The sequence below is a fragment of the Rana temporaria genome, chromosome 3, assembly GCF_905171775.1.
Source record: "Rana temporaria chromosome 3, aRanTem1.1, whole genome shotgun sequence".
NCBI lineage: Eukaryota > Metazoa > Chordata > Amphibia > Anura > Ranidae > Rana > Rana temporaria.
The window spans coordinates 89,234,335-89,251,927 of NC_053491.1; the positions used below are offsets into that span (position 1 = coordinate 89,234,335).

General features: G+C 43.5%; 1 protein-coding gene and 3 non-coding genes across 4 annotated transcripts; all 4 read left to right on the forward strand.

Moving 5' to 3' along the window:
* The first annotated feature begins 1,244 nt into the window (after window positions 1-1,244).
* On the forward strand, window positions 1,245-13,810 carry LOC120931452 (40S ribosomal protein S17). Its single transcript, XM_040342918.1, has 5 exons — window positions 1,245-1,327; window positions 4,227-4,378; window positions 5,579-5,684; window positions 13,219-13,284; window positions 13,688-13,810. Exons 1-5 carry the CDS (start codon window positions 1,325-1,327, stop codon window positions 13,766-13,768), a joined length of 408 nt encoding a protein of 135 aa, XP_040198852.1. The 5' UTR covers window positions 1,245-1,324; the 3' UTR covers window positions 13,769-13,810.
* LOC120934136 lies at window positions 3,933-4,061 on the forward strand. Its single transcript, XR_005748286.1, has one exon. It is a non-coding gene; the product is annotated as a small nucleolar RNA SNORA71 (small nucleolar RNA).
* LOC120934139 lies at window positions 6,290-6,422 on the forward strand. Its single transcript, XR_005748289.1, has one exon. It is a non-coding gene; the product is annotated as a small nucleolar RNA SNORA71 (small nucleolar RNA).
* On the forward strand, window positions 13,423-13,551 carry LOC120934138. The gene has a single exon (XR_005748288.1). It is a non-coding gene; the product is annotated as a small nucleolar RNA SNORA71 (small nucleolar RNA).
* Window positions 13,811-17,593: the final 3,783 nt, after the last annotated feature.

Genomic DNA, 17,593 nt, shown 5'->3' on the forward strand with positions numbered 1-17,593 from the left:
CCACGTACATATGCAGGCGTATGCTCCTTGTTTTGATAAAGACCATAGCTACCAATAAGACCCTGAAAATACACAGGATGATGTTGAAAGCCCGAATGGCTGGAGCTGGAGATGGTCTCAACCTACAGCGAACCGAAGAATAAGTCGTCCGGGAATACGAAAGGACGTAACGCACATCGCAGTTCAAAAAATTACGTCGGTGCGACGTCATTTCGCGCAAAGCACAGCGGGAAATTTCAAAACGGAGCATTTGCAGTATGTTCGGCGCGGGAACGCGCCTAATTTAAATGATACACGCCCCATTTGAATTAGGCGGGCTTGTGCCGGACGGATTTACGCTACGCCGCCGCAAGTTTACAGGCAAGTGCTTTGTGAATCAAGCACTTGCCCGTAAAACTTGCGGCGGTGTAACGTAAATGCAATACATTACGCCGCCGGAATTCTACGTGAATCTGGCCCCTTAAGTCTATGGGAAACAAGCCAGTCACCTGGCTGGACACCATATGAGTCAGGGACAATGTTTCTGGCCTATCAGGCCTAACAGGCACCGTAGCAGTAAACATTTTGGTCCAAATTTATGAACAAGAATTACCTTTTGGCAAAATGTGATTATAGAAACTAAAAAAAGGCTTTTTTTTTGTCTTGTTTTAAATCGCTCTTTTTTTTATTTATGACGCAAAAAATAAAAATAAAACAGTGGTGATTAAATACCCCCAAAATAAAGCTATATTTGTGTAAAAAAAAACGATAAAACTTTATTTGGGTACAGTGTTGCATGACTGAGTAATTGGCATTCAAAGTGCGAGAGCGCTGAAAGCTGAAAATTGGTCTGGGCAAGAAGGGGGTGAACGTGCCCAGTATTGATGTGGTAAATAGATGAAAAGATGAAAAAATTACTGAAGTTCTGCTTTTAATATTAGCCTGGAACTCACAAGTGATTTTTTTTACCACTACTATTCCTTTATATTGGCTTTACAAATGCAGCAATTTAGAAATTGGATGAAAGGTTTAGCGCTTGGAAACACTTTTTGAAAGATAAAACACGCATTTTTATATACAACTATATAGATCAGACCAAAATGAGGGGCAGAGGGACTTTGTTCCAAATCAGGGACAGTTGGGAGCTATGAGTATGTAATGTAATAAAGACAAGCAATGTGCAGGTAACCTAGCAACATTGAACTAATAGTAGAAAAGACGGAGCTGCATTTCTACTCCAGCCCGCTAGTGGCCGCCACCGTCTGAAGCTTATTATCTGCCGCTTCCGCCTGTTTATAGCCTCTCTCCCGGCATCCTTTGCCCTCTTCTACCAGCTCGGTCCAACATGGTGGGTCATCTTTACGAGTGTATGTGCTGTGTAATCCATTGCCATCCTCTGTTATAACCGCCAGAGCCGGCTCCCTCACCCCCGGACAGGTTCCCGGGCTCCGTCGCTTTTCTCCTGTGTGCGATATGAGCGGCGGCTGGCGGTGCTGTGTGTAGTGTGAGAGACGAAGCGGGGTCGGGCGCCATGGAGGCTCGGCCGCTTCTGCTGTACGGTGGTTGTGGGACGTTGTGTGTGTGTTGTGATGGGGCCTCCTGTGTAGTGGGCGGTGGGGGGGCTCCTTGGTTGGGTTCTCTTCATAGGATAGCCCGGGGTTGCGGCCTGGACCGGGGCAGCGGGTGTCGCTGGGAGGCCTTTCCGTGTCCGGGGCCCGGACGTGGGCCTGTGAGGAGAGCGGTGGAGGGACCTGTGTGTATGGGGAGACCTGGGTACATGGGGGGGTCCAGGACTGGGCCTAGGGGGTGTCCTGTACACCACACAACCGGGCTCCTGGGTGGAGGAGGGGAAGGTGGGGACTCCACCATCTCAGTGAGGACCTGTATTCTGTCTAGTGATCTCATCTCAGGTGTGTTTGTTGCATACAAGATACCAGATATTATTATTATGATATTGCATGTTTATGTGTTACTTCAGGCTTTACCACACATGTGTACAACAGTGCAAGGGCCGTGTATGACATGGGACGCCGGCTGTGTGCTCAGGGCTGTACACATGTCACATTGGGTGCTGTATGTGCAACTACTTCTTCCTGATTTGACTTGATACACATGTACACCCCATGCAGGTAAATGCGGCCCTTGTAGGGGCATGTGCTGTAGTATGCCCTGTGTGGATGAGGACTTGGGCTAGTTGCATACAGACGTAAGAATTTACTAATGCTTATACTTGGGTCTTGTTAAAAAAAAATTGAGTAAAATGTCTAACCTTCTGTTAGAGTACACAAGCGTAAAACCCTTCAGTGACAGTCTTTCAATACACATGTAAACCTGCATATAGGTTCATGAATTACCGCACTCCGACATAGAACTCTAATTTTGTTTTACGGGTGTGTGTGGTTCCATAGCTTACGATACATCTAAATCCAGAGCATTAAAGGGTTTTTCTTTTTTTTTTATTCCATGTGCAATAGATCTTAAAGTGGGAATAAACTGCATTGCTGCAAGACAATGTCATAATGTGCATACTAGCACATTATGAGACTTATCGTGGAACAAAGCCCACAAGTGCTGTCACCACTGACAGAGCTTCTATCTTTCGGGTTTGCATCCTCGGGCTACATGAGTGGCTGGGGGCGCAATGATATCACATACACAGGAGCTGCTGTTTACGGCATGGGCTCAGAAGGCCTGGCACTGTATGCCGGATCTTCAGAGCGCATGCGCCAGTAGCGTCACCAGCTGCATGCACTCAATATCTCCTAGGAGATATTTCCAGGTAACCCCATCTGTAGGTAAAAGTGGTAGAACAGTTTACTACCACTTAAGAGGAACTAAAGGAAACTTTTTTTATAGTGTAAAGAAGGGTTGTAAAACCCGGTTCGTTTTTTTTTATTTTTTCCCCCCCATCTGTGTCCCATTGTAGACATTTCTGATTTCCCTTCACTTCCTGTCTTGTAGAGGAAGCATGACGAGAATCCCAGGAACTTGTGTGCCCACAAGAATTCCCCTCTATTCCTGTTCTGGTGTTGACCCAAAATGTAGTTCTTTTTTTTTTTTCACTCTTGGTGATCATGGTAAACAGGACATTTACACCCCATTCACACTTGTGCAACTTGTCATGCCACTTTGGACATCAAAGAAGCATAAGTAGTACCCCTGTGTTTTTCGATGGTAACCATTCATATATGTGCAAGTTACAGCGACTTCAAAGTAGTGCATGTACTACTTTGGTCTGATTTTCATGCAACTTGAAGGCCATAGACTTCAATGTTGACCCTCAAAAGTTGCGTGAAAGTCGTACCTAAAATGTTTTACCTGTAGCAGTGGGTCCAACTTTGCACAGGGACAAGTCACATCCAAGATGCACAACTGTGAATGGAGCCTTGGTATGAATCTTCCCAATGTGGCAACAGAGTGCAATACAAACCTGACAGCGCTAATCCCTCTCCATTCTATTCAAACCCCCCCCCCAAAAAATAGCTTTTAGTAATCCTTTCAAGCTTACTATATACTTTGCAATCTATATAATCCTCCTTTTAGATCTGTTTTGGTAGATCTTTAAAAAAAAAAAAAAAAAAATCTCAAATGCTTATTTTTTTGCACTTCATTCTCGCCTAGGCAAGAATGAGTTTTTCTCTGCTTCTAAATCCTCATGGGATATGCATGTTGCATATCCCAGGGGGCATCAGTTTGAACACAGCAGGCGGAGGAGGGTGGTCCTGGTGGAACAGTGTCAGGGGGGCAGCTGACTGAACCAGGAAGAGATTCTCAGTGAGAGACTGCTCTATGCCATAAATAAACATGGCGAGCAGGTCGGCAAATCGCAGCAGGACAACGCTGGGTTTGGTGGGCATGTGAGTATTATTTGAGGACATCTCGGCGGACAAGGTAAGAGGGGAAAGAAGGAAAAACAAAATGGTGTTGGTGACGTTGATAATGTTGCTCTGAAGACCTGCATCGAAAGTGATTGTGGTACTGTTTGTGTCCCGGTCATTGATACTGCAGGAATAGTAGCATGTGAAAGCATTTCCCGTGTTTGGGGTTTATTTGTAACTTTCAAACCCTGAGGCTTTCACACACTTAAGCGCATTGGGCAGTATGTATCGTTTCCGTAAAACTGCGCCCTTTGTGTAATTATCGACTGTAAAAGTTGTAATATTGGTCTTTTTGCTTTATCACAAAGTTTTCAGATTGATTCAGCATCATATTTATCACTTTTTTTTTTTTTTATGTGTTTAATGCAGGGTCGCGTCAGGACTAAGACCGTGAAAAAGGCTGCTCGGGTCATCATTGAAAAATACTACACCCGGCTGGGCAATGACTTCCACACCAACAAGCGTGTGTGCGAAGAGATCGCCATCATCCCCAGCAAAAAGCTGCGCAACAAGATCGCTGGGTAAGGGAGTTTAACCATACAGTAAAACCTTGGTTTGCGAGCAGAATTTGTTCCAGAATCATCCTTGTAATCCAAAGCACCTGTATATCAAAGCGTTTATTTTTTACAGGGTATAAAAGAGAAGAGGCTCCTCTAAATAAGTTGCTAAATGTAACCATATTGCTACTTAGTCTCTTATTTTTTTTTATATATATATATATATATATATATATATATATATATATATATATATATATATATATATATATATATATATATATATATATATTTAATTTCATTTGGTTGTGACATGACGCTACTCTTGTATCAAGACGTCTCTTGTATATCGAGGCAAAATTTCTTAACATTTTGCATGTCTTGCAAAACGCTCTCAAACCAAGGTTTTACTGTATTTATTAATATTCTGTCATGTACACATAGGGCCCGGTTCACACTGATGGGGTGCGGGAACCGCATGTGACTTGATGAGGAATCATCACTTTCCTGTTCAAATCATGTGCAATTTGAGCCATTTAGTGTGTCAAATAGCACCTCATCTGCACCAAAATTGTGCAAGACTTCTTTTTTTTTTTTGGTCAGAATCGTGTTAACGCTCATGCGATCTGATTGTGCAAGTCGCACTGCGTTTTGCAGATTTTTGGGGTGTCAACATACGCACCCACGGCGGTTTGCATGAATGGGGTGTGATTTTTGCTGCAGTGTGAAAACCGTACAGAATTCACTGCGAATTCCGCACCCCATCAGTGTGAACAGGGCCATTGAAATTTGAAATGCAGTGTGTCACGCTGACTTATGGACCAGTCGCACTCTTGTGCAAATGTATATGTGGGCAAAACAAAACCTGCTCTTCATTGTGCCACAATCTGTGCAGCGGAAAAAATAAGACCGGTGTATTCTTGGTCTATGGATGCACGTTGTGGGAATGTGAATCTTGATTAAACCTGGTTAGTTTTCATATGGACTCCTAAGAGCTGCATACAAAGTAATTGCTCATGACCTAGTTGCCTAGTTATTGATGATGCAGGAGAAATGAAATGTTTTGAACACCTGAGGCATGTTAATTTTGCTGTGCATTAAATATGCAATTTTAATGTCAATTGTCTAGGTGCATTTTACATGATATATAAAAATCTGATTAGTGTGAATGACCCCTAAATCTTGTACTGTGAAATATTCACTTTCAGTGTTTCACATTTGCAGGTATGTCACACATCTCATGAAGCGCATCCAGAGAGGCCCAGTCAGAGGCATCTCCATCAAACTGCAGGAGGAGGAGAGAGAGAGGAGGGATAACTATGTTCCTGAGGTGAGTATAGAGATTGCAGTTGGACGAATTAGATTTATATTGAGGTGAAACTGTATTGTAGATGGTGAATGAGCAACAGCGATCACTGACTGTAATGCTTTGGTTTTTGCTTAACTATAGAGATGTGTACGTGTCTGAACATCGGTACATGGACACAACTAGTACAATGTAGATTATGCATTAGTCTGTATATGGAATATAATTTTTATTTTTTCTTGTGTGAATTGTTTTGAACCTTCGCATTTTATAGGCATATAGGGCTATGTTATGTTGCTGGTTTCCTATGAGGATACTCTATATTCAGTTGACAATTGGTGAGGTATATAAGGAACATATCCTTTCTGCTCGATATGTTACACCTAATTGTTGCTGTAGTCTGCATTGGTTTGCAGATCACTGACAAATGCACTTGCATTCGTCTAATCTGGGATCTGAGAACCCATGCTTATGTTACAATGGAGCTATTCCCATATCCAGCTCAGGCTATTTTCTCTTTGAATATGAAAACTGATAGACTTTTCCTTTCTTGTGATCAAGAAAAAGCAAACGGGGATATGATGGCAGTAAAACGCTTTTCGCTTTGCATTTAGTGTAGTGGATAGGGGCCCTGCATCGAAAGTGATTGTGGTACTGTTTGTGTCCCGGTCATTGATACTGCAGGAATAGTAGCATGTGAAAGCATTTCCCGTGTTTGGAGTCCTTCCTACTCTAGCTACCAAACCCTGAGGCTTTCACACATGGATATTGACATGCAGTGCATATTTGAATAAAGCTGTGACCTCGATGTGCTTTTATTCAGGGAAAATAAACAGGTCAGTTACTCGGTCTTTAAGTGTTGTAAACAACTTTTACTACTGGCTTGGCAAAAATTGCCATGATTTTTATAATCTGGGATCTAAGAACCCATGCTTGTGTTGCAGGAGAGCTTTTTACATACCAAGTGCAGTCTTTGCTGTTCAAAATCTTACAAGTATATGCTAATCGCATGTTGGAATACCGGATTTGCACATACTACTACTACTGGCTGAGTGGCCCAGTAAATGCCAGAATGGGTATGACAACCTAGAAGCATGCATGCGCAAACCGAAACAGGAAGTGATAAAATCCTTGTTTCCAACTTCTGATATCACATAAGAGGAGTGGGAACTTGCGTTCATTCCACTCTTCCTAGGAAATGCGACTGCAGTGATCACATCTTTACCTGGCTCCTCAATCGGATGGGAGAGCGCAGTAAAGGCAGAGGGAGACCACCTTCCACCGCTGCCTGCACAAGTGATCGAGTGGATATATAGCCACTCTAATCACTTCTACAATAGAGAATCCATGGCTGAAAATTTTGATGCCTGGAGCTGTAGGCATCATCCTGGTAAAACCACTGAAACTCTAGGATATCATGTCCTACCGGTGGCAAGTGGTTAAAAAAAATGGCAAGAGTAGTGCTTTTTTTTTTTTTTTTTTTTTTTTTTTTTTATTACCTTCAACCAGATTTGTTTTTTTAAGGAACATCTGCAGAAAATTGCAGGCTACAGGGCAGTTATTTTGGTCCTGGTTTCGTGGGTGGTTGGCCTGAAAGAGGTATACAGGAGTTGTTCACTTTGAGGACCGGTTCCCACTGGTGTAATTTTCAGTGCAAATCACTTGCGATTTCTGTGTGATGCCATTTCAGTCATACAGATAGTATGGCTTATTTCTCATGGCATTCGGACAGGACTTTTTTTGGTCCACAGCAGAATCGAATTACAAGGGTGTTAACACCCATGCGATTTGACTCTGAATTTGCAGTTCGCACTGCGATATGCGAACGGATTTGGTGGTTTCATTAACTTTTAATTGACACTTCCAACAGTTCGCATAGGACCGTGTGAACTGCTGCTGAGACATGCAGTGTGGGAACCCGCTGTGGATTCTCGGGGTTCCTGCATCACAGCAGTGTGAATCCAGCCTGACTGCTGAATTTCTTTCTTTTTCTTGGACCTGGCACTTAGTAATGCAAGTAATGCCTGAATTTCTGCCTGTAATGTGCTTTTCTTCAGGAAGGGGGGTGGTGCAAATTTCGCTCCCATTTTCTTGAATTAGTAAATTTAGAGGTTCTATGGGGAGTTTTAGGCTAGGAATTGCAGCCTCTCATTCTTCACATGCAGTAGGCCTCGCACACGGCAGCTTGTAAAAGCTCGGTACCGATTTTTTTTTTTTTTTTTGAAAAGACAAGTTCATAAGGCTACTTTTTTTTACTTTGGCACACCACACAATTTCCAGTGTGACTTTTGGTGTTATTTGATCTAATGTTTCATTCTCTGAACCAAAGTCTCATCAAATTTTCGAATCAAAGTGCAGGAACCTTTTGGAAGTCTCAGCGACTTCTGTAGTGTCTATAGACGGCTCTCATAGAAAGACATTGCATTTCACATGTTTAGCAACTCTTACAAGTTGAATCCTAACTGTAATCCTTATCCCTTCTCTAATTGGTTGAGTTGTTGACCCCAGAGCAAGCATATATCATATGTCTTGACTGCTGAGGTTTACTCCTGATAGCAGGTTAGTGGTTCACCAAATGGTGAAAGGGATAGAGAGGACAGCCCTGGAACTGGCACCATGAGGTCTCCAATAACTGCTCATATATGCCTTTCCCGGCAGGTTCTTTTGGAGACTGAACTGCTTGTTGCAGATATTTTTGATTTACACCAGGGCTAGACAAATCCCAGGCACCAGGTTGCCATGGCGACTAGACAATGTGGCCTGGGTGGTTGTTGGCCCCAATGGCTAGCATGTTGTGGAGGTGCAGCCTGGTGCTATATTGCTGGGTGGCAGGCAGGTGTGTTTTTCTAATGCCAGGGGTGGCAAGTGGCAGCTCTGTGAGGGCAGGTATTATGGAGACAGGCGGGTTAGGGCACACAAAGGACTGTAAGGTAATAAATAGGAGGGGAAAGAGTAGAGCTGACAGGAGCGGAGTGGAGATCCTAGCAGCAAATGTCCCTGGTGTGGCTTCTCAAGAGCGAGCCGTCTTGGGAGAGCTCTGAATGGGTCAGCAGTGTCCCCAGGACAGACACCACCTCACAGATTTCCATGCTCTCGACTCCAGTCTTAAACTTAATTTGAGGGGAGGGCAGAACTTTGCTTTAAGTCAGCAGATAAACATACTGTAGTTGGTGACTTTTTTGTTTTGTTAGGCCACTTGTCTGCCTTGGAGTCCAGCGATGTCGGCACCGCAGCTAATGTTTCCATCGGCTTCACGGCCGGGTACCTAATGCATGAAGCATGGCTGCGCTCTCCTACTGGCCTGACAGTAGGTGAAGGAGGAAGGGCCGGGCTTCTGACGTACCTCGCTGTGGTGAGGCCCTATGAAAGTAGGGACAGAATACCTGTCAAACGGGTACCTTCTCCCCCCCCCCTTGAATTTGTCAAGCCCCCCTTATTTTTACACCTTTTTACCTTGTGCCAAGTATGCCAGAGTTCTGTTTGGCTGTAGATTACCTTATAGAAGTACAACTCCTAAATTTAAAAATGTAAATCTGGAGGATTGTTTTATGTGGTGATAGAACCCTCTGGCAGGATTAGGCTTTCTGTTCTCCCTGTTAGTTTTGGATGGAGACCTCTGCACAACTGAACACACTTGATAGTGGAAGGTCTAAAACGCATACAAGTGTTTATTTTTGGGGGGGATTTCCTATTTCCTGTCTCATTGGCAGTAGGGGTGTGTATATTCTAGTGCAAATAGGCGCTTTACCAAATCAAGAAGCTGTGGGCATCGTTTCAACTGTGCTGATTCTGCAGCAACTGGTATGTTCTGTTAGTTTATATGAACATTTGACTTGCTGTTTACATCTAAAGCTGCGTTTTTGGGTTGGGAATACAATGCACTTATCTTTGTTGTACTTGACAAGGGAAAGGCAACAAGGTTTGCTTTACAATGGAGGACAATTGGAACCACAGCTCTGTTCTATTTGACCACTGTTGGTTGCAATTAAGATGTTTTTTTCTGTAGCATTCTGATTTGTATAGTGCAGAAAATGAAACTGCCAATGTCATTATAATCCAAATTTCTTTCCATAACAACCACAATAGAAGTCTCTGCCCTTGTGCACTGCTTAAAGCAACATTAAAGCTTCATTTTATTTTTTAAATTACAAACCTGGTATACTTGTTCTGTGCAGTGGTTTTGCATAGAGCAGCCCTGATCCTCTTCTCGGGTTCCCGGCCAGCGCTCCAGGCTCCTCCTTGGGTAAATGTCCCCATGAAATGCTGCTTTTCATGGGAGCACCCCTGTGTGCACTAGCGAGTTACCATGCCTGCGTCTATTGACGGTGCGGGTTGTTCGACCACTTCCCTGTTGGCACAGTATTTGACAGCAGCCAATGGCTCCTGCAGCCATCAATCTGCCCAAGGAAAAGACAGCAGTGATAGCTGGTGCTCTTGTGCACATTGCTGGGTTGGATTGAGCTCAGGTAGGTGTAAGGTGTAAGGGGGATTTGGCAGCACAGGTTTATCACCTTGTTACATAGAATACAGTAAGGTGAAAAACCTTAGAACCACTTCAGGCTTTGTTAAGCAATATGCAGAATTGCATTTATTGCAAGAACTACCGACGCTTGGCCCTTTCCAGCCAGTGGGAGACAGCCCTATAACCGTTTGTAATGAAAGTGGCATTAAATGGATTTCCCTACCATGTGATATGCTGTCACAGTGGACACATGATTGTGAGCCTGCCCTGCCAGCATTTATGCAGAGATGTTGAGGATGGCATGGTGCTTGGGGTGCTGAGTGACTGTCCTCCCAGCACAAACTGGATGCTGGCAGTGCAAGCCCATAGCAGTTGGTAACTCATTGGCTTGACCTCAGTATATTGAAAGCTGTTATAAGTTAACCTCTTTTCTGCTATAACTTGGAGGGGTGATATTGATGTACAGCTGCTGTGGCAGACATGTGACTTGCTGTTCCTGGCAAAGGTACATTCTACCATTTTATAAATTAAATACAGGCACCCTTATTGGGGGGGGGGGGGGTGCATTTAATATTTTATTAATACGACTGCAAGTACAATGCACAATGTTCTGGAGACTGTTCCTCCAGCCCCCAGGTATAGACCTAAGGTTATGGAGCTGGAGGAATTGATCAATGGACTAACAGTACAGTGATGTCTCCTACATGTGTTTCATGGAGATCTACAAGTCCTTCTGCCATGGTGGCAGATAGCACGTTGTATTCCATTTCCAAATCTGAACAGATGAGACTGTGGGTAGAGCAACACACAGCCACACTGTATTCAAGAAAATATAGAATGCTTTGTGGATAACCACCCCACAATTTGGGTATAGTGGGGTGCTGTGGAATGTCTTTCATATTGCACACAAATGATTGGGTGTAACATGAAATAAAGTTAGAAAGGTAGAATTGGCCATTGCTAGCTTGGAACAAGCCTGCATAAAATGAAGTCCCATAATGTAAATTAAATTCTTTATACTTGATTCCAGATCAGTGATTTTGGGAAGTCTAACCATTAGTATGATGGGGTAGTATTTTCTGGAGCAGCCTGCACTTCTTGTGACAGGTATCCGTTTGGTTGCTAGTGATTGATTTAGCAACTTGCTTGCAGTCCTTGTTGGCACCTTTATTGAGTACATTTCCCAAAAGCAACTGATTCTCAGCAAGAGTGTAAAAATGTCCTTTACGACTTAAAGCGGAGTTTCACCCAAAAGTGGAACTTCTGCTCTAAGCACTCCTCGTCCCCCCTTGCATGTCATTTTTTTGGGGGGGGGGGGCGGCAAAGGAAGATGAGAGATTTTTCTTTCTGCATATGTCAGAAGGAATCTGTGTCCCTCATACTTGGATATGGAGATGAAATGGGACAATTGACAGAGCTAAAAAAAAGGCATTTACACAAAGATGCTGCAATGCTTAGGAAACCGTGTACTGTGTGCCTAATTGGGTTAACCATTTTAAGTGTATAAACTGCTTCATGTAAATATGAAAAGTAATGAGCCACTACTGTGTGTGTGTGTGTGTGTAAAAAAAAAAAAATGCCTTTTATGTGATAAACCAAACTTGTATAGCAAACAATTTCATATACCCAAGAATATAAATTGTTTTTAGAATGACTAATTGTGTGTTTGGTTTTAATTTGTGAAATTGCATTCATTCCAAAATTGCAGCAAAGAAAAACGCTCGGTCTATGGCCAGCTTTAGGGTGAACTTCCACCCCCATTCTAAGACTATTCTATCTATCCTGTGAAAAAAGGGTTTGCACACTTGCCTATTCTGAAGCCACTCTGGTCACATCACATGATCCGGTCCTAGGCCTGAATTTGGTGTAAAGGAGGGGCAACAGATGCCTCATAGTAAGCCAGTGGGTGACACCGCACAGGCATTTGTAGCAGTTGTCTAAACTCTCCTCTTCACTGAAGCCGCTGCTGGAGAAGGTTATGTTACCAGACCTGAGTGGTTCAGAATAGGTAGGTATAAACATTTATTTTTACAGGGTAGATGGAATATTCTTTGGCTGGAGGGTTTTGCCTTAAAGCGGAGTTCCACCTAAAAGTGTAACTTCCACTTTAAGCACTCCTTGCCCCCTTACATGCCACATTTGGCATGTATTTTTTTTGGGGGGGGGGCTTGTTGGGAGTGGGACTTCCTGTCCTACTTCCACCTAGGGAGAGCCTTGTCGACTCCTCCTCTGCTCCTAGGTGGCCCCTCCCTCTAGACAATCTTCTGGGACACTTGACACGTCCCAGGAGATTGCCTGTCCACTCTAGGAGAACGACATGCGCATTGCGTGCCCGGTTCTGAAGCCGAAAGCGGTCACGGCCGGGTGCCCAGAGTGTGGATGGAGACGCTAAGGAGAGGAGCGACGCTATAAAGAACATTATATTCCATGACTGTTCCCAGCCACTGGGAGTTGAGTGCAAGTCAGTCAAAATTGTCCTGAAAACCAAGTTAAAGCGGTAATAAATTCATGAGCAAATATTTTAGATTTCCATTTCCTAGATGTAATGACTGCATTAGTTTCTCCATCAAATCGGATGGATTTTTTTTTTTTGTTCTCTCCCATAGTTTTGTTGTGGGCTGCAGGAGAATACATTTTTCTCCTGTGACCCAAAGTCTAATATGCTATCGACTGATGGGACGGGGCCATTTCAAGCTCAGGAAGCGTCCTGACCATATTGTTGGCATCCATCCAGCTGCCTAAGTGATGGCTGGCTTCACCTTTCAGCATGTGGCTGAGTGCTGGAGCCAGTCGATCCTTCCCCCAGCCTGGTGCTCCAGCGCTTGCTGGTGGGGTGAAGTGGAGATTGATGACTGATCATCTCTGGTTGGAGCAAAATGAGAGCTGAGCAATCTGTGATCATGTGAGTGCTCAGATCTGGGTCATGGTTCTGACGTGGGATAGCTGCAGCATGGAGTTTGTGTGTTTATCCATGCTTCATTTAAAGTGTAGGTACTATTCTATACTGAAGTCCTTTTTAATTTACCATGTTTGAGCACATGGTAATGCTGCATTTTGTTTTTATATAGTGTTATATTTTGTTTTTTTAACTTGTAGGTGTCTGCCCTGGATCAAGAGATCATTGAGGTTGATCCTGACACCAAGGAAATGCTGAAGTTGCTGGTAAGTGCACATCATTTACCCAGGGTAAACTATAGCTTTAGTATTAAAATTTGTAATAGCCTTCTCAGTTTTATGATGCTTGGGTGACTGTACATGCTAGGTTTTCAGGATACAGTGTTTTTTCATATTAAGTTTGACACCTGCATCGAAAGTGATTGTGGTTTGATCGGTGGCCTAGTCATTGATACTGCAGGGAAAGCAAACCATGAAAGATTTTCCCGTGTTTGGTTGTAACTTGTACATTCCAAACCCTGTTCCTTTCAAACAGTTTTAGGTATAAATGGCTGTTGGTAGAAGTCACAAGACTGTCAGAATTTAAAGTAAACCCTTGCAAGTTCAGGTCAAAAGTTGTATGTGAATTGGTGCTATGTGTCCTTATTCCTTTTATATTCTGATTTTTCAGGACTTTGGCGGCCTGTCCAACCTGCAGGTGACCCAGCCCACCGTGGGGATGAACTTCAAAACGCCACGAGGGGGTGTTTAATTGTTTGTATAATAATTTCCATTAAACTTGGGGAAAACCAAATGTGTACTGTTCTTTCATTGTGTATGCCATAACGCCAAGATGCTGAAAATGGTGCCCTCAACCCAAAATTTTTATAGTGTCAAAAAGTTAAAGCAGCACTTTACCCATAACAGTTTGATAACAATGTTCTTGAACAAAATAACACCCATTCCACATTAATAATCTAGTGGCTGATTTTTAGGCACAATGCTGAGCATGGAGAGTAACTGAGCATGTGCAAAGTAGAGTGAGAGGGTGCATTATTGGATCTTATACAGCGCAGGTCATTTAAATGTTTTACAATATAAACCTATACCTGCAAATATGTCAACCCTGAATTGATCTACCAAGACGAATTTTCGGACTAAAGTTCCCATTAAACAATTTGTAAAGTTGATGGGTTACAGCACATTTAAGGCAGAACTATGCTTGCATGTTCTTCAGCACAGTGATTCCTCTGGAGCTCCCCCCCCCCCCCCCCCCCCCCCCCGACTGCTTTGCTGGCTGTCTGGGTATCAATCCCCAGTCATATTAATTGGCCAGCCTGAAATGACATCACTCCTGTGCATGAGGGAAAGGGCCATAAGAGCTTAAACCCTACGACAGAGCAAGTCAGTATCGGACAGGTATACATTAAACAGTCATACCTTGTGCATCAACCCAGCAGTTCCAAATTTTATTGAGTTTGGACCAATTTTACTAGCATAAGTAAACTTTGTGTAAGAAGTGTGGTGTTAATGGCCATCTTCCATCCATGCACAGGATTTCCCTACGTGCATAAAATACAAAGTTTGTGTATTTGGCAGGTATAACTCCCTCCACAAGGCCCAGTAGCCATATGACTGGGTCCTGCAAAAGATAGAGCACCAACATAATTAACCATATCTACCACACTTCTCCAGAAGTGCTGTAAAGCTGAACACAAGCAAAATGCATGAAAGTAGGTACCCACCTCTGTACTGCAGCGAAGGCAAGTGTCTGGTCCCAGGGTATATTGTGAAACAATTGGGGTGTATAATAAACTTAAAGACATTTTCATTGGGGGGGGGACTGGTCCCTAGAAGAGATTATGGTTTTTAGAAAGTCAAGTAGTCTTCCCAATCATCAGAGTAGGAAAGTCAGTCTGCCACCTAGTATATAGGTCTGTCATTTTGGGCAAGGTCAAAGGGGTCAATTGAGAATAAGTGCCAACAGTGGTTTGGGGGAGGTACTCGGAAGTTAACATATTTTCTAAAGGGTCAGAAGTCAATAGTATGTGGAAATTGTGCATCAGCCGCATGGCATAGTTGTAAGAAGCTGTAAATGTGATTAAGGTAACCAATGACATGCTCGTAATTCCTTAAAAGACAGAGCTATGCCTAAGTGGTGTAATTTCATGTCTGGCACAAAGGGAAGGATCCGGGCTCGTGCAGAAGGAAGGTACAACACTGATTTAGCAGTTTGGAGGGTGGGGTATTTTGAGAAAGAAGGATTTGAGTAAAGTTATGGTGTTTTGGCAAAGACAGTATAAAAATGTAGGGAGGAAACAATCTATGAGCTTGGTTTTTCCAATGGTACTAAGGGGGAGAGATGTCTACGTATAGCATTTTCTAATGAAAGTGGCCCGCAATGAGGAGAGATTATCTGGGGATATAACAGGAGACTGTTTAACTTCCACACCCAAATATCCAGACTTTGTCACAAACTTTAGGAAGTGGGGGAGTTCTGTGTTAACAGCGGAAAAGCAGGGACTTGTCCCAATTTACCTGGAATACTGAGAAAGCACCAAAGTTGGATCGGATCAAAGTTCCCCCAGATATAGAAGAGCATCATCTGCATATAGGGATATTCGTTCTTCCCAGGTGCCCACAGGTAGTCTATGTAAAGATGTCGCTGATCGAATAAGACAGACCAGAGGTTCAGTTGCTGGGGGAAAAAAAGAGGGCAAACCTGCCTAGTACCTTGGAGAAAGAAGGGGATAAGGTAGAGTTGGTTTGGACATGGGTAGTTGGCGCATTATACTAAGCGTGAATCCAGGTGACAAAGTAGGACCAAAGCCATGTTTCTTAAGGAGTTTCCAAAGGTACGCCCACTCTACAAAGCTGAATGCATTTTTGGCATCTGAAGGCTATCAGAATCAAAGGTACATCTGGCAGTGTATAGATATGGGTAGTACTCAAAGTTCTGAATGATAGTAAGGAGGTTGTGTTGGAGTGTACCATCTTGGGCTTGTATAGAGGTGATGGTAGGCAGGGGCGTCTGCTCCCTTGCCAACCATGCCAGAAGCTTCCTAGTATGTTCACCCTGTTTAAAAAGCGTCTCTATTGGCTGTGTGGAGTAGAGCTTAGCGAAGTCCTAATAAGTGTGCGAATCGGGGGGAGTATGTGTATCGGTTCCAGGTTATTACAGTGAGGGGACAAAGTATTTGATCCTCGGCTGATTTTGTACATTTGCCCACTGACAAAGAAATCAGTCTATAATTTTAATGGTAGATTTATTTTAACAGTGAGACAGAATAACAAAAATATCCAGAGAAATGCATTTGGATAAACGTTATAAATTGATTTGCATTTTAAAGAGAGAAATAATTATTTGATCCCCTATGAAACAGCAAGATTTCTCGTTCCCAGTTGTCTTCTATACAGGTAACAAGCTGAGATTAGGAGTGCCGTCTTAAAAGGAGTGCTCCTAATCTTGGCTTGTTTCCTGTATAAAAGACACCTGTTCACAGAAACAATTAATCAGATTGCAATCTTTCCATCATAGCCAAGACCAAAGTGCTGTCCAAGGCTGTCAGGGAAAAGATTGTAGACCTATACAAGGCTGGAATGGGCTACAAGACTATCACCAAGCGGCTTGCTGAGAGAGTGACAGTTGGTGTGATTATTTGCAAAATAAAGAAACACAAAATAATTGTCAATCTCCCTTGGGGCTCCATGCAAGATCTCACCTCGTGGAGTTTCAATGATCATGAGAACGATGAAGAATCGGCAAAGAACTACACAGGAGAATCTTGTCAATGATCTCAATGTAGCTGGGACCATAGTCACCAAGAAAACAATTAGTAACGCACTACACTGTGAAGGACTGAAATCTTGCAGAGCCCGCAAGGTCTCCCTGCTTAAAGCACATGTACAGGCCAATATGAAGTTTGTTAATGAACATCTGATTCAGAGAACTGGGTGAAAGTGTTGTGGTCAGATGAGACCAAAATAAAGCGCTTTGGCATCAACTCAACTTGCTGTTTGTAGGACGAATGCTGCCTATGAACCCCAAGAACACCATCAAATATGGAGGTGGAAACATTTATGCTTTGGGGGTGCTTTTCTGCTAATGACACAGGACAACTTCACCGCATCAAAAGAAAGATGGATGGGGCCATGTACCGTCAAATCTTGGGTGAGAACCTTCTTCCCTCAGCCAGGGCATTGAAAATGGGTCACAGATGGATATTTCAGCATGACAATGACCCAAAACACATGGCCAAGGCAACAGCACATTAACCACTTCCCGCCCAAGGACGTCATATGACGTCCTGGACTTTCAGTGGGGATATCTGAATGATGCCTGCAGCTACAGGCATCATTCAGATATGCATCTCTTCAGCCGGCGAATCCCTGCACCATAAGAACGATCATAGTGGCGGTTCCGCCGCTTGATCGTTCTTATAGGCAGGGGGAGGTGACGCTCCCGGTGCTTCTCCGGGCTCTCCTTTGCCATCGGAGACCCGGAGAAACTATCCGCCGGCGTCCGATGGAAACCATAGAGTAGACTGGTGACCAGATGGTCACCAGTCATCTCTATGATCGTCGGAGGCCCGGGCGC

What these genes read in the sequence shown, in the direction of transcription:
- LOC120931452 (XM_040342918.1), top strand. An exon ending in CTGCGCAACAAGATCGCTGG is followed by an intron (nt 4,379 to 5,578) that starts GTAAGGGAGTTT and finishes TCACATTTGCAG; the next exon opens with GTATGTCACACATCTCATGA. An exon ending in AGGAAATGCTGAAGTTGCTG is followed by an intron (nt 13,285 to 13,687) that starts GTAAGTGCACAT and finishes CTGATTTTTCAG; the next exon opens with GACTTTGGCGGCCTGTCCAA.